Source organism: Musca domestica, unplaced genomic scaffold (genome assembly GCF_030504385.1).
Source record: "Musca domestica strain aabys unplaced genomic scaffold, Musca_domestica.polishedcontigs.V.1.1 20, whole genome shotgun sequence".
In the NCBI taxonomy this organism is placed as follows: domain Eukaryota; kingdom Metazoa; phylum Arthropoda; class Insecta; order Diptera; family Muscidae; genus Musca; species Musca domestica.
Genome location: NW_026712250.1, coordinates 9726424 through 9743527, shown reverse-complemented (window position 1 = coordinate 9743527; position 17104 = coordinate 9726424). Strand labels below are relative to the sequence as shown.

At 30.1% G+C, this 17104-nt stretch overlaps 2 protein-coding genes across 4 annotated transcripts in view; one reads left to right on the top strand and one right to left on the bottom strand.

Annotated features, from left to right (window-relative positions):
• Positions 1-17104, bottom strand: part of LOC105261991 (flotillin-2) — a 525605-nt gene that overhangs the window by 355719 nt on the left and 152782 nt on the right. The window lies entirely within an intron of this gene.
• LOC101891720 (glucose dehydrogenase [FAD, quinone]) lies at positions 13727-15664 on the top strand. The gene has a single exon (XM_005188959.3). It carries the CDS (start codon positions 13727-13729, stop codon positions 15614-15616), a length of 1890 nt encoding a protein of 629 aa, XP_005189016.1. The 3' UTR covers positions 15617-15664.

Below are 17104 nucleotides of genomic sequence, written 5' to 3'. Positions count from 1 at the left end.
TATGTTTTAAAAATTAAAATTATTGTTTTGTTGTTGTTTTTTTATTATTTATACCACTGTGTCTATAAATCATATAAACAACTACTTTTCTTATTAACAAGCAGCCTAAAAGTATGCAACAATTTCTATAGATCTTGTTATTTATTTTTGTGCAATTATGAAAGACAATCGTTATAATAAACAGATTTCAAAGCATACTTTGAGGCATTTTGAAACTAAATGATGCCATATGAATAAAAATCTAACTCGTTGATATTGATAATTATTTCAAGTGCTGGAAATAATTTTAGTTTAAATTGGGGAAGTTTTATTATTTTTCAATAGAAAAGATTATTAAAAAATTATTTTATTAAAAAAAAAACAAATATTTAAAAATGAGGAGTTATAATCATTTTGGCCCACTCTAAACTTATAATACTGTACCCACAGAGCGCCTGTGTAGGGTAGAAAAATTTGTTTTTTATTATTAATCTCATTGCCTCTGGTTATAATATTTTGGTCCTTGGAGGACTATTATTTGCTATAAAGATCCTGGAAATTATTATGAAATTACAGGATTTAGAATTTTTCGAGTAGCACAGGAATTCAAATAGCATTGATTTTTAAAGAAATTTTTGGGATAGCCAAAAATCTGCAAAAATTGATTTTTAAAAGGATTCTTTGGAGCAGCCAAAGAGTTCAAAAAATTTGTATTTTTCAGAAATTGTTGGAATGTCAAATGTTTCCATAAATGTGGATTTTTTAAAGGAATTTTCGGTATGCCCATAGAACTCAAAGCCTTGGATTTTTAAGGAATTCTCGGAATGACTAAAGAACTTGATAAGCGCAGATATTTAATAGAATTTTTGAATTTCCAAAAATCTCAAAAATTAATAATTCGAGTATCAAAAGACCTCAAACATATGGATTTTAAATGAATTTTTGGAATGTCCGAGGAGCTTGGTACGCTTGGATTTTAAAGGAATTTTTGGGAAACAAAATTGTTTCTTAACCTTAAGCTGTAGAATAAAGCTAAAACCTATCAATTCTTTAAAAATAATTTTTAAATGACTATCCTCAAACTTGGACTTTTTTTATTTTTTTTTTAAGGAATATCTACAAGCGTAGATTTTTTAAAACATTTTTAAAGAACAATCCTCAAACTTGGACTTTTTTAAAAAAATATTTTTAAAGGACTACCTTGAAACCTGGATTATTTAAAAATATTTCTAAAGGACTATCATCAAACCTGATTTCTTTTTTAATATTAACACGCGGATAATTGAAAAATATTTTTTTTTACATATTTGTTTTGAAACTATCCTAAAACGTTGATTTTTTAAAAATATTTTCTTAAGACTATCCTCACACGTGAATTAAAAGAAAAAATATTTTTGAAAGACTATCCTCAAACGTGGATTTAAAAAAAAATATTTTTTAAGACTATCCTTAAACGTGGATTTAAAAAAATAAATTTCAGAATATCCTCAAACGTGGATTTAAAAAGAAAATTTAAAATTATCCTCAAACGTGGATTTAAAAAAATAAATTTCAGAATATCCTCAAACGTGGATTTAAAAAAAAAATTTAAAATTATCCTCAAACGTGGATTTAAAAAAATAAATTTCAGAATATCCTCAAACGTGGATTTAAAAAGAAAATTTAAAATTATCCTCAAACGTGGATTTAAAAAAATAAATTTCAGAATATCCTCAAACGTGGATTTAAAAAAAAAATTTAAAATTATCCTCAAACGTGGATTTAAAAAAATAAATTTCAGAATATCCTCAAACGTGGATTTAAAAAGAAAATTTAAAAATATCCTCAAACGTGGATTTTATTTAAAAACATAAAATGTTGACTTTTTTAAAATATTATTTAAAGGACCACCTGTATCCGAAGAGCTCAAAAAAGCTTGAATTTTTTTTCATCGCTCAAAAGTATTTGAAAAGGAGTTATTGGAAAGATCCAGAAGGTCAATAGCCGTGGATTTTTAAAGGATTTTTTGTAGTGCCTCAAAGGAGTGTCCAAAGAGCTAATAGGTCAGGACTTTTAAAGAACTATTCCGGTGTCCATAGAGCTAATAATAGTGGGAATTTTTGAAGTGCTAAAATACCTCAATAAGGGCGGATTTTAAAGCAGTTTTTGAAAAGTCCAAAATGTTCAACAAGATTGGATATTTAACGGAATTTTTGGATTGCCCAAAGAGTTTAATAGCCAGGATTTTTAAAAGAATTTCATCAGGGTGCCCATAAACCTAAATAAGGACGGATTTTTAAAGGAATTTTTTGTGTGCTCAAAGAGCTCTGTAAGCTAGGATTTCCAAAATAATTTTTGGAGTGCCCGCAAATTCTCAATATAAGCTTGTTTTTCTGAAGGAATTTTTGGAGTGGCCAAAGCGCTCAATATGTCGGAATATTTTGTGCGCTCAGAGAGCTCAATATGTGGGGATTTTTAAAGTCATTTTTTAAGTGCCTATAGAGTTTAATAATCGAGAATTCCTAAAAAATTTTTGGAGTGTCGAAAGAGCTCAAAAAGCGTGGACTTATAAGTAATTTTCGGAGTGACCAAAGAGCTCAATTAGATTGGATCTTAAAAAAATTTTAAGAGGATTTTTGAAGAGCCAAAAAAGTGCAATAGGCCAGGATTTTTAAAGGAATTTTTGGGCTGCCCATAAAACTAAATGATGGCGGATTTTTGAAGGAATTTTTGGTATGCTCAAAGAGCTCAATAAACGAGGATTTCTAAAAGAATTTTTGGAGTGCCCGAAAAGCTCAAAAATTGTGGATTTTTAAGGAAATAAAATAAATATTTTAAAGTGCCCAAAAAGTCCAATTATCGCGGATTTTTAAAAGAATTTTTGGAGTCTTCAAAAAAAACTCAATAGGCCAGGATTTTTATAGACATTTCTGGTGTGCCCACAAACTTAAATAAGGGCGGATTTTTTAAGGAATTTTTAGTGTGCTTAAAGAGCTCAATAAACGAGAATTTCTAAAAGAATTTTTGAAGTGTCCGAAAAAGCTCAAAAATTGTGGATTTTTAAGGGAATATTTTGGAGTGCCCAAAAATTGTGGATTTCTAAAATAATTTTTAGAGCACTCAAAGAGCTCAAAAAGCCTGGCTAAAAATTGCGGATTTTTAAAATAATTTTAGGAGTGACCAAAAAGAGCTCAACAAGAATGTTCTTGTAAATAATCTTTGGAGTGCCGAAAGGGCTCAAAACCACGGACTTTTAAAAGAATTTTTAAAGTACTCCAAGACATAAATGAATTCGGATTTTTAGGGGGAATTTTTTGAATGCCAAAATGGCTTAACAAGCGTGGATTTTTAATGATTTTTTTGGAGTGGATTTTTAAAGCAATTTTTGGAGTCCCCGAGGAGCTCGATACGCGTGGATTTTAGAGACTTTTTTTATTTATTTATTTATATTTTTTTTTTCTTTTTTTTTTTTTTTTTTGAATGCCCAGAGAGCTCAACAATTTCATTTCTAAGAAATTTTCTTAAGAATCTCTTTGAAATTTTTGCTCAAAAGCATGGATTTTTAAAAGAATTTTTAAAGTACTCCAAGACATAAATAAATGCGAATTTTAGGGGGACTTTTTTGAATGCCTAAATGGCTCAAGAAGCGTGGATTTTTGAGGGATTTTTTGGAGTGGACTTTTTGGAGTCCCCGAGAAGCTTGATACGCGTGGATTTTAAAGACATTTTTTTATTTTATTAATTTTTTTTTTTTTTGAATGCCCAGAGAGCATTCATTTCCAAGAATTTTCGCTTGAAGTTTTTCAAATTTTGGAGTGGATTTTTATAATGCCGGAGAAGCTTGATACGGGTGGATTAAAAAGAAATTTTTTTAGTGCCCGAGGAGCACGATGTGTATGGATTTTTTAAGGAATATTTTGAGGTCTTAAGGAGCTAAAAAAGCAAGGGTTTTAAAGGTATTTCCAAGGTTCAACAATTTTATTTTTAAGTAGTTTTTGCATTGGCCAAAAAGGGGAACTTGAAAGAATTTTTTCAAAGGGGTTAAAAGGGTTCACAAAATAGAAATTTCAAAGCAATTTTTTAGTTCCCAAAGAAGGGAATTTTAAAGGCATTTTTGGAGTGACCAAAGAGCTGGAAAATTGAATTTAAAAACATTTTTGGGAGTGCCGAAAGGGGTGCTCAAATTGGTCATTTAATGGTTTTTGGGGAGCTCAGTATTCTCATATCTATGGCAATTTTTTTTTTTAATGTTTCTTTAATTTTTTAATTTTTCTTAATTCTTTCCATACCTATCCCCTTTTCAAAATTAACGGCAACTAGTTAAGATCTATTTTTAAGAAAACAGTCGCTTTCATGACTTCCTAAAAATAACTACAAATTTGTGTCTCAGAACTAATTTTCAATTTAGCCGTTCATCAGCAATTCGATGCAGCCAATCATCATCAATCATGGACTTTGTTATTTTCCTATATATTTTTTTTAATAATTTTAAAATTCAATTCAAGAATATGAACACGATTTGCCTGTTTCGACAATCTAACAAAAAAAATTCCGCTAACGTTTTGTTGGCAAATCTTCTTTTTTTTTTTTTTTTTTTTTTTTTGGAACACAAGCGAAAAAACTGGGTATGGAGAATCTGCGAAAACAAATGACGGAAGAATAATTTTGGTTTTTTTTTTTTTTTTTTTTTTTTTTGAATTGAGGAAGGCTCGCCTGCTAATCATTGGCAATTATGAAGTTTTATGGATCAAAGTCTGAATACAGATTTGGGATGACAATAAACAAATAACCAAAAAAAAAGACAATGGATTCAGATGATATGGTTATGAATTAATATCAGAGAGAGATTATGGAAAATTTTCTTCCAAAATTTTTGGTTTATCCAAAACACATAGAAATAACGCTTGGTCATGATGAAAGATGAAACCAACCGCAAAAAAGAGAGTGTTGTTTTTCGGCCGTTTGTCATTGAGCGATTTAGGAATGGAAGATTTTTTTTCCCCTCAAATGTGCGTAAAAACAAATAAATAACCGACCATTAAGAAATTGAATTATTGGAAATTTTTTTTGACACCCAACTCACCGGGCCATACTAATCCGGTTGAATGACTAATTTATAACAAAAAAAAGTTACAGAACAATATGCATATTGACCTTTAGACCATACAAAGGTTGATCTGGGCTGTTTTGGATGGGCCAACCACAATCTTATTAATTTTAAATAGGAAAAAAAAATAAATTATGTAAATGAGCTTAGGATGGCAATAAATTTCATGGCCTTTCACAAACAAAAATGCAGGTGTGGGCAGGGAAAGGTACAAAAAAAATTGTGAGGCACAGTCCAAATTACCAATATTTTGATGAGGAATATCAAGAGGTTTCACCCTTCTTTACAAAAAAAAAAAAAAAAAAAAAAAAAACCTGTAAGTTCTGCCTGGACGAAATTTAAATACCCTCCAACATTTGGTACAAATTTGGCAATTTTCAAAAACAAATTTGTCAATTTTCAAAAAAAAAAAAATAAATAAATAAATAAAAAAAATAAAATCCTTTAAAAATTCCTGTTAAAATTCTAAAATCACCGAATGTAGCCGTACGTGGACCTGCAACTTTTATCAAAAGCTATTAAAAAATGCAAATGCGAAACTTGAAAAAAAATCTGTTTATAATGTAACTAAAATCATCAAAATACCCAATATCGGGAGGTACCTTTCAATGGGGGCTATACGAAGACGTGGACCTGCACAGACAATTTTCTGGCATAGGCTGTAGTATCCATTACGAACTTTAAAAACCAAATTTGAAACAATTCCGGTGAATAATGTCGCCAAAATCATCAAAATACCGAATATCGGGAGGTACCGTTATATGGGGCTATACGAAAACGTGGACCTACATGGCTCATTTTTCGACTTGGGATGTAGTATCCATTACGAACTCTAAATACCAAATTTCAAACAATTCCGGTAAATAATCTCGCTTAAATCATCAAAATACCGAATATCGGGAGGTACCGTTTAATGGGGGCTATACGAAGACGTGGACCTGCATAGACAATTTTCTGGCATAGGCTGTAGTATCCATTACGAACTTCAAATGCCAAATTTGAAACAATTCAGGTAAATAATGTCGCTAAGATCATCAAAATACCGAAAATCGGGGGGTGCCGTTATATGGGGGCTATACGAAGACGTGGACCTACATGGCCCATTTTCTGTCTTAGGATGTAGTATCCATTACGAACTTTGAATACCAAATTTGAAACAATTCCGGTAAATAATGTGGCTAAAATCAGCAGAATAACGAATATCGGGAGGTACCGTTATATGGGGGCTATACGAAGACGTAGAGCTACATGGCCCATTTTCTGTCTTAAGCCGTAGTATCTATTACGAACTTTAAATACCAAATTTGAAACAATTCCGGTAAATAATGTCTCTAAAATCATGAAAACCCCAAATATCGGGAGATACCGTTTTATGGGGGCTATACGAAGATGTAGACCAACATGGCCCATTTTCAATACCAAAAGTCCTGCAGACATAATATACATTTGAGTAAAATTTTATCAATCTACTTCATTTTGTTCGGAAGCTAGAGTGATTGCCACAGACGGACGGACATTGCTAAATCGACATAGAATTTTATTCTGATCAAGAATATAAATACTTCGAGGTGGATTTTATAATTTTTATAAATTGAAGGAGACTTTTGTCCAGTTTCCTCTATGCTATGGTAGAGGATATAAAAATGAAAACTGGACAAAAACCTTCTACATTTTATAAAAAATAATAAAATTGAAAAATATTCAAGAACTAAAAATTCTAAGTCTGTTTTTTTTTAACTCTAAATAAGAACTCAGAATAGCCAAAAAATAAATTTAAATAGCATTTCCCATTCATTTCATATGGCCTGTAAAGTCTGTAGTTATGTGTACGGATAGTCATTTATTCGATAAAAAAAATTTCAACCGTTTAGTAGAGAACCCTGAGATGACGTAGATACGATTTTTAAATGGTCTACAAATAAACAGCAGTAATAACTCTTTTTACTTTGGCAGCCGCCTTGGTTACATTAAAAATACAAAGTTTGTGTCTTAAGTCTTTTGTTTGTGGCAGCAAAAAGTACCCCCGTTACTCGAAAGAACAACAATTCCATTCACGCAAAACGTTTGTTTCTTAAGTCTTTTATTCTGCAGCAGCAGCAGCAGAAGCAATATGTAAAGAAGTTTGTTTCTTAAGTCTTTGGTTTTCCCCCCAGAGGCTTTTGGGAGAAACAAAATTAAAAAAAAGTTTGTTTCTTAAGTCTTTGGTTTTGGTTTCTCCACCTCCTCCCCCCCCCCTACAACTTTTGGGAGAAACAAAATCAAAAAAGAAACAGTTTGTCTCTTAAGTCTTTAGTTGAGGCACCCCATGTAGAAAAAAGTTCGTTTCTTAAGTCTTTTGTTTATTTTTTTATGAGGAGCGAAAAAAAAGGTTCTTTGCTTAAGTATTTTCCTTTATACGGATAGTTAAAAAGTGCCCCACAGAAGACTGCCGTCCATGGCATCGAGTGTGTTTCAAAACAACTCATAAATATTTCAACAAAAGTCAAGAACGCATTGGCTGCAGATGTTTAAAATTCTTGGTAGACACGATAATAGCTTGATGATGCCCAGCATGATTGGAATTTCAAGAATGTCGAATGACGTAGACTTTTTAAAAATATTTTTTTTTTTAACTATTCTCAAACGTAGATTTTTTAAAAATATTTTTTAAAGGACTATCCACAAACGTGGATTTTTTAAAAATATTTTTTAAAGGATGATCCACAAACGTGCATTTTTTAAAAATATTTTTCGAAGGACTATCCTCAAATGGGGTTTTTTTTTAAAAATATTTTTTTAAAACACTATCCACAAACGTGGATTTTTTGAAAATATTTTTTTAAAAGACTATCAACAAAAGTGGATTTTTTAAAAATATTTTTTCAAAGACTATCCTCAAACGTATATTTTTTAAAAATATTTTTTTAAGAACTATCCACAAACGTGAATTTTTTAAAAATATTTTTTAAGGACTTTCCACAAACGTGGATTTTCTAAAAATATTTTTTTAAGAACTATCCTCAAACGTGAAATTTCTAAAAATATTTTTTTAAATACTATCCTAAAACGTGAAATTTTTAAAAATCTTTTTTAAAGGTCTATCCTCAAACGTAAAATTTTTAAAAATATTTTTCATAGGACTATCCACAGACGTGGATTTTTTAAAAATATTTTTGAAAGGACTATCCACAGACGTGGATTTTTTTAAATATTTTTTAAGGAACTATCCACAAACGTGGATTTTTTAAAAATATTTTTTAAGGACTATCCTCAAACGTGGATTTTTTAAAAATATTTTTTTTAAAGACTATCCTCAAACGTGGATTTTTTAAACATATTTTTTAAAGGACTATCCACAAACGTGGATTTTTTAAAAATATTTTTTAAGGAACTATCCACAAACGTGGATTTCTTAAAAATATTTTTTAAGGAACTATCCACAAACGTGGATTTTTTTAAAATATTTTTTAAGGAACTATGCACAAACGTGGATTTTTTAAAAATATTTTTTAAAGGACAATCCTCAAACATGGATTTTTTAGAAATATTCTTAAAGACTATCCCCAAACGTGGATTTTTTAAAAATATTCTTTTAAGGACTATCGTCAAACGTGGATTTTTTAAAAATATTTTTTTTAAAGATTATCCACCATCGTGGATTTTTTAAAAATATTCTTTTAAGGACTATCCACCAACGTGGATTTTTTAAAAATATTTTTTAAAGGACTCTCCACAAACGTGGATTTTTAAAAATATTTTTCGAAGGACTATCCTCAAATGGGGGTTTTTTTTTAAATATTTTTTAAAGGACTATCCACAAATGTGGATTTTTTAAAATATTTTTTTAAAGAACATACAAATTCTGTATCAATCTTGTATTTCTTAAAAATATTTTTTAAAGGACTCTCCATAAACGTGGATTTTTTTAAATATTTTTTAGACTACCTTGAAACGTGGATTTCTCAAAAATATTTTTTAAGGATTATCTACCAACGTGGATTTTTCAAAAATATTCTTTAAGGATTATCCAACAACGTGGATTTATCAAAAATATTTTTTATGGATTATCATCAAACGTGGATCACTTAAAAATATTTTTAGAGGACTATCGACGAACGTGAATTATTAAAAAATATTTTTTTATAGGCTATACTCAAATGTGGATTTTTTAAAAATATTTTTTTAAGGACCATCCTCAACCGTGGATTTTAAAAAAAAAATAAGGACTACCAACAAACGTGGATTTAAAAAAACTCAGGACTATCTACAAACGTGGATCACTTAAAAATATTTTTTAGAGGACTATCCCCAAATGTGGAGTTTTTAAAAAAATATTTTAAGGACTATCCACAAACGTGGATTTTTTAAAAATATCTTTGGATGTGGATTTTTTAAAAATATTTTTTAGGGTCTATCCTCAAACGTGGATTTTTTAAAAATTTTTTTTTTAAAGTCTATCCTCAAACGTGGATTTTTTAAAAATATTTTTTTAACGTCTATCCTCAAACGTGGATTTTTTAGAAATAGTTTTTAAAGGACTATCCACAAAAGTGGATTTTTTAAAAACATTTTTAAAGGACTGACCACAAAAGGGGATTTTTTAAAAAATATTTTTTAAAGGACTATTGAAAAACTCGGATTTAAAAAAAAATATTTTCTTAATATTTTTAGAATATTTTTCAATTCATCTCAACTTCGTGAAGAGCCAATAACTTTTAAACGACTTTCAATGAAACTTGCCAAGTCATTCAAATTTTTTTCTAAAATAAATTTGTCTAATATTCAAATAATGGCCTACACCAACCTCAAGGTGAAAACTAGAACATTCTGTTAAATATGCTGATAGCTAATAGCTTCTTTGACCACAAAACCATACCAATGTCAATGTTAAGATTTTAAGAAAAAAACAATGTTGAATGAATAAATTTCCAATCCCACAAGCTGCAAATGTTGTCATATGATACGCAAGAAAACAAATTGCAGATTCTAGCCAAATGACAGTCACATGAAAGAAGTTTATTAACCTTTAGGCTATTTTGGGCAAACAGCATCTTCGTGTGTTATGCTGAACCAACAAAAAAAAAATACAACAACACTCCATTTCAAAGTTTAAAACAAATAAATGCTAATAACAAATTAATTAGCAGAAATTGGCAGGGGTAGCAAAGACAACAAACCAACTAAAGGTAAACTAAAGATAAAACCAATACTAGCATTTATTTAAATGAAAATAACCAACAACAACAACAACTCCATCTAAGAAAAATAACGGAAGTAACATAAAAATTTGGAATTTAATTAACTATTGCGGAAGTAAAGTTGAATGGCAGCAGCGACGCCAGCAGCAGCAAGAAAAAGAAGTTGACGTTAACGTCAACTTCCAACAAATTTGAGCATAAACAAGAAGTTCGAAGGCGCTGCCAAAACCATTGACCCAGTTTCAGAGGCTAGGGGGCATGGCAACATCACTTTCTATCAAAAATCATTTAAAATCAAAATTTTCAATTTCTCAAAAAAAAAAGAAAAGACCCTTAAAAAACCCAAACGACCTTTTCTCGTTCTCCCTTCCTCGCTCGCTCTCTGAAACCAGTTTCTTGGGCAAATCTTTTTTTACGAATCTTACAAATTTGCATTTTCTTATTTTCAATTCACCGCGCATGCGTAACAAAATTTATGCACAGCGGAGCAGCAGACTTGACCAAAACGCTTAGAGATGGTCACGTAGTTTTGATCGGCGAGTTTTTTTTGACAAATATTTGATTCGATTTGAAATTTTGCAATATGCAGAGATGCTGCGAGGTGGTTTCACATTGTTAAACGTTCACTTTTTTCGGAATATTTAATTTACTTACAGAGATAGAGACTTAAATATTCGTTTTTTAACAGAGGGATGACTCACTCACCTGAAAAGAGGAGAAGAGAAAAAATTAAAAATTACAAAACAAACTCGAAAAACTTGGATTTTTTAAAAATATTTTTAGGACTATCCACAAACGTGGATTTTTAAAAGAATATTTTTAAGGACTATCCAGCAACGTGGATTTAAAAAAAAAATATTTTTACAACTATCCACAAACGTGGATTTTTAAAAAAAAATATTTTTAAAACTATCCACAAACGTGGATTTTTAAAAAAAATATTTTTAAAACTATCCACAAACGTGGATTTTTAAAAAAAATATTTTTAAAACTATCCACAAACGTGGATTTTTTTAAAAAGATTTTTTCCAAGGACTATCCTCAGACGTGGATTTAAAAAAAATATTTTTAAAACTATCCACAAACGTGGATTTTTAAAAAAATATTTTTATCCTCAGACGTGGATTTTTTTAAAAAGATTTTTTCCAAGGACTATCCTCAGACGTGGATTTTAAAAAAAAAAATATTTTTAAAACTATCCACAAACGTGGATTTTTAAAAAAATATTTTTAAAACTATCCACAAACGTGGATTTTTTTTAAAAAGATTTTTTCCAAGGACTATCCTCAGACGTGGATTTAAAAAAAAATATTTTTAAAACTATCCACAAACGTGGATTTTTAAAAAAATATTTTTAAAACTATCCACAAACGTGGATTTTTTTTAAAAAGATTTTTTCCAAGGACTATCCTCAGACGTGGATTTAAAAAAAAAATATTTTTAAAACTATCCACAAACGTGGATTTTTTTTAAAAGATTTTTTCCAAGGACTATCCTCAGACGTGGATTTATTAAAAATATTTTTTCCCAGGACTATCCTCAGACGTGGATTTATCAAAAATATTTTTTCAATGACTATTCTCAAACGCGGATTTTTTAAAAAATATTTTTAAAAAGACTTTCAACAAACGTGGATTTTTAAAAAATATTTTTAAAAAGACTTTCAACAAACGTGGATTTTTAAAAAAATATATTTTTTAAAGACTATCCACAAACGTGGATTTATTAAAAATATTTTTTTTAAACCTTCCACAAACGTGGATTTATTAAAATTATTTTTTAAAGTACTATCCACAAACGTGGATTTATTAAAAATATTTTTTAAAGGACTATCCCCAAACGTGGATTTATTAAAATTATTTTTTAAAGTACTATCCACAAACGTGGATTTATTAAAAATATTTTTTAAAGGACTATCCCCAAACGTGGATTTATTAAAAATATTTTTTAAAGGACTAACCTCAGACGTGGATTTATTAAAAATATTTTTTTAAGAATTTTTCTCAAACGTGGATTTTTTAAAAATATTTTTTTTTTGAGAATTATTCTCAAAAGTGGATTTTTAAACAATATTTTTTTAAGAATTTTTCTCAAACGTGGATTTTTTAAAAATATTTTTTAAAGGACTAACCTCAGACGTGGATTTATTAAAAATATTTTTTTAAGAATTTTTCTCAAACGTGGATTTTTTAAAAATATTTTTTTTTTGAGAATTATTCTCAAAAGTGGATTTTTAAACAATATTTTTTTAAGAATTTTTCTCAAACGTGGATTTATTAAAAATATATTTTATAGACTGTACACAAACGTGGATTTTTAAAACAATATTTTTTCAATACCACCCTCAAAAGTGGATCTTTAAAAAATATTTTTTCAATACCACCCTCAAAAGTGGATCTTTAAAAAAATATTTTTTAAAGACTATCCACAAACGTGGATTTTTTTAAAAATATGTTTTTAAGGATTTTTCTCAAACGTGCATTTACTAAAAATATTTTTTTAAGAATTTTTCTCAAACGTGGATTTCTTAAAAATATTTTTTTTAACAATTATTCTTAAACGTGGATTTATTAAAACTATTTTTTTAGCAATTATTCTCAAACGTGGATTTATTAAAAAATATGTTTTTAAGAATTTTTCTCAAACATGAATTTATTAAAAATATTTTTTTAAGAATTTTTCTCAAGCGTGGATTTATTTAAAATATTTTTTTAAGGACCATTCACAAACGTGGACTTTTATAAAAATATTTTTTCCAAGGATTATCCCCAAACGTGGATTTATTAAAAACATTTTTCCAAGGACTATCCACAAACGTGGATTTAAAAAAAATATTTTTCCAAGGACTATCCTTAAACGTGGATTTTTATAAAAATATTTTTCCAAGGACTATCCTTAAACGTGGATTTTTATAAAAATATTTTTCCAAGGACTATCCTTAAACGTGGATTTTTATAAAAATATTTTTTAAGAATTTTTCTCAAAATTGGATTTATTAAAAATTATTTTTTAAGAATTTTTCTCAAACGTGAATTTTTTAAAAATTATTTTTTAAGAATTTTTCTCAAACGTGAATTTTTTAAAAATTATTTTTTGAAGAATTTTTTCCAAACGTGAATTTTTTAAAAATTATTTTTTTTTTAATTTTTCTCAAACGTGAATTTGTTAAAAATATTTTTTTAAGAATTATTATCTTTTCTCTTTCGCTCTCCCTATTATTATTTTAATTTATCTCTTAACAACCTAAACCAATAATCATTCTCTCTCTCTTTCTCTTTTCAGACCTGAATCGCTGCACTGTTAAGTCTCCAGGCTCATTGGCTACAATGAGCAAACGCAAAAAACTCTAAGAGGCATACGAAGAAGAGAAAAATCAAACACCCCCAAAAAAGAGAAACAAATTGCTTCAAGAGCTTCCCCCTCCTCCCCCTGGAAACTTGTTACCTGGAGAGTCCTTCCCCTTCCCCTTTTCGACAACAGGAAGATGGTCTTCAATTTGCTATTCATTACAACTGTGATAAAATCCACATTTGGAGTGGTCACCACAGGCCTATGGCTCATACCTCTCCTGCTGGCCACCATTACCTATTATCGCTATGACCAGGTGGATCCAGAGTCAAGGGTATTCGATCAACCCACTTTGTATACAGAATATGACTTCATTGTGGTGGGAGCTGGCTCAGCAGGGGCAGTGGTAGCCAATCGCCTAAGTGAGGTACGCAAATGGAATGTCCTACTGCTCGAGGCGGGTCCAGATGAAAATGAAATTTCCGATGTCCCCTCGCTGGCGGCCTATTTACAGCTAAGTAAATTGGATTGGCAATACAAAACCGAGTCATCGAATAAATCATGTTTGGGCATGAAAAATAATCGCTGCAACTGGCCGAGGGGTAAGGTGTTGGGCGGCTCGAGTGTTCTGAATTATATGCTCTATGTGCGGGGCAATCGCCATGACTACGATCACTGGGAGGCACTGGGCAATGAGGGTTGGGGTTATGACAGTGTGCTGCACTACTTCAAGAAATCGGAGGATAATCGTAACCCCTATTTGAGTAATAATCCCTATCATGGCAAGGGAGGCTATTTGACGGTACAAGAATCGCCTTGGCACACTCCCCTGGTGGCGGCCTTTGTGGAGGCTGGCACGGAAATTGGTTATGAAAATCGGGATATTAATGGGGAGATACAAACAGGGTTTATGATGGCCCAGGGTACCCTGCGCCGGGGATCACGCTGCAGCACGGCCAAGGCTTTTTTGAGACCCATAAAATATAGGAAAAATTTCCACATGTCCTTGAATTCGCAGGCCACGAAATTGCTGATCGATGAGCAGACGATGAGGGTAAAGGGGGTGGAGTTTGTGAAAAATGGCCAGGTGAAGAGGGTCTATGCCAAAAGGGAGGTAGTGCTCTCGGCGGGGGCCATAAATACCCCCCAGCTCATGATGTTGTCGGGCATTGGCCCCCGACAGCATTTGGAGGATTTGGGTATTAAGGTTTTGCAGGATCTGCCGGTGGGTGAAAATATGCAGGATCATGTGGGCATGGGAGGCTTGACCTTTTTGGTCGACAAACCGGTGTCCATTGTCCAGGATCGTTTTAATCCCACGGGCATAACCATGCAATATGTGTTGAGGGAAAGGGGTCCCATGACCACCTTGGGCGGGGTGGAGGGTTTGGCCTTTGTCCATACGCCTTATTCCAATAGATCGCTGGATTGGCCGGATATACAGTTCCACATGGCCCCGGCTAGTATAAATTCGGATAATGGAGCCAGGGTCAAGAAGGTAATGGGTCTGAAGGAGTCCCTGTATCAGGAGGTCTATCAGCCAATTGCCAACAAGGATGCCTGGAGTATTATACCCCTACTGCTGAGACCCAGATCAAGGGGTTGGGTACGACTACGTTCAGCCAACCCCTTTGCCTATCCCCTGATTACCTCGAATTATTTTGATGATCCCTTGGATGTCAAGGTTTTGGTAGAGGGCGCCAAGATTGCCCTGCGAGTGGCTGAAGCCAAGGTGTTCAAACAATTCGGCTCGAGGCTGTGGACCAAACCTCTGCCGAATTGTAAGCAACATAAATTTATGTCGGATGCCTACATTGAGTGTCACATTAGGACCATTTCAATGACAATTTATCATCCATGTGGTACGGCCAAAATGGGACCAGCCTGGGATCAGGAGGCCGTGGTGGATCCCCGATTGAGGGTATATGGTGTAAGAGGCCTTAGGGTTATTGATGCCAGCATTATGCCCACCATTAGCAGTGGTAATACCAATGCCCCTGTCATTATGATTGGGGAAAAGGGGGCAGATTTGATCAAAGAGGATTGGTTCCACAATCCGGAGTATAAGAATACAGTTAAGAGTTAGCGGGGTTGGAAGAGAGGAGAGAGAAAATTTTTTGAGTACCTCCCAAAAAGGCTGTCATAAATGTGGGTTCACCTCACGACCTCATGCCAAAATTCTGTTCAGGGGGATTTTTTGTTGTTGTCGTTGTTGTACCACTAGTTTTATGAGAGTTGCCATGTGTATCATAAATGCAATTGTTTTTGTTTTTTATTTGTTTGTAACATAAAAATAAAAAGTAATTACCATAATTTTAATGGCATGTTTTTTATTGCCCAGTCAGTCAGCCAACCAGCCAGCCAGTCACTTAGTTGTTGTTAATATAATTTATTAAAGCTATTTGTATCTGTTTTATATTTTATTAAGACACCCCTAGATTAGCAGCTAATAAATTGTATTTTTTTATTTTCAAAAAAAAAAAAATAAATAAATAAATAAAAAATATTTAAATAATAATTTATTGACATTTACATGTAATTCACAAAACCTACGTCATTGTCATAAATTTTAAGATTAAGTTAAGTTAAATTATTTTTTAAAAAAATTTCCAGAAAAAAAAAAATAAAAAATAATACCGAATATAAAATATATTTTTTTAGAAAGTAAATTTATTTTGTAAATAATTATTTATATAATAAAAAAATATATATATATATATTAATTAAATTAATAAAAAAATATGAAATATAAAAATTATTTGATTTTTATTTTCTCGGTGGCAAAGAGGTATGTTTTAAAAATTTAAAAAATAATTATTAAAAATAATTTTTAATTTGGAAATTTTTAATTTTTTAATTTTTAATATTTTTTTATTTTTGTAAATAGTTATTTACCCATGAAAATTAAATAAAAAAAAATAAAAAATATTTAAAAAATTCAATAAATCTTCAGGGAATTCCCTTTTATTGTTCACCCAATTGCATAAATTTTTTATATTTTTTTTTTTTTGGGAAATAGCTATTTATCTTAAAAAATTAAATAAAAAATTAAAAAAAATCTTAAAAACAAGAAAATTTGTAGGGATTTCTTTTTGATTTTTTTTTTTGTAAATAGTTATCTATCTATAAAAATTACATAAAAAATAAAAAAATATATATTTAAAAAATTCAATAAAATTTCAGGGATATTGTTCAATTGCATAAAATTTTAATATTTTTTTTTTTGGGAAATAGCTATTTATCTTTAAAAATTAAATAAAAAAATTAAAAAAAAAATCTTAAAAAATAGAAAATTTGTAGGGATTTCTTTTTGATATTTTTAATATTTTTTTTTTTTTTGTAAATAGTTATTTATCTATAAAAATTACATAAAAAATAAAAAAAATATTTAAAAATCTTCAGGGAATTCCCTTTTATTGTTCCCCCAATTGTATAAATTTTTAAATATTTTTTTCTTTTTGGGAAATAGCTATTTATCTTTAAAAATTAAATAAAAAAATTAAAAAATTTTCTTAAAAAAAGGAAAATTTGTAGAGATTTCTTTTTGAAATTTTTAATATTTTTTTGTAAATAA

What these genes read in the sequence shown, in the direction of transcription:
- LOC101891720 (XM_005188959.3), top strand. Translation starts at nt 13,727, where the DNA reads ATGGTCTTCAATTTGCTATTCATTACAACTGTGATAAAATCCACATTT.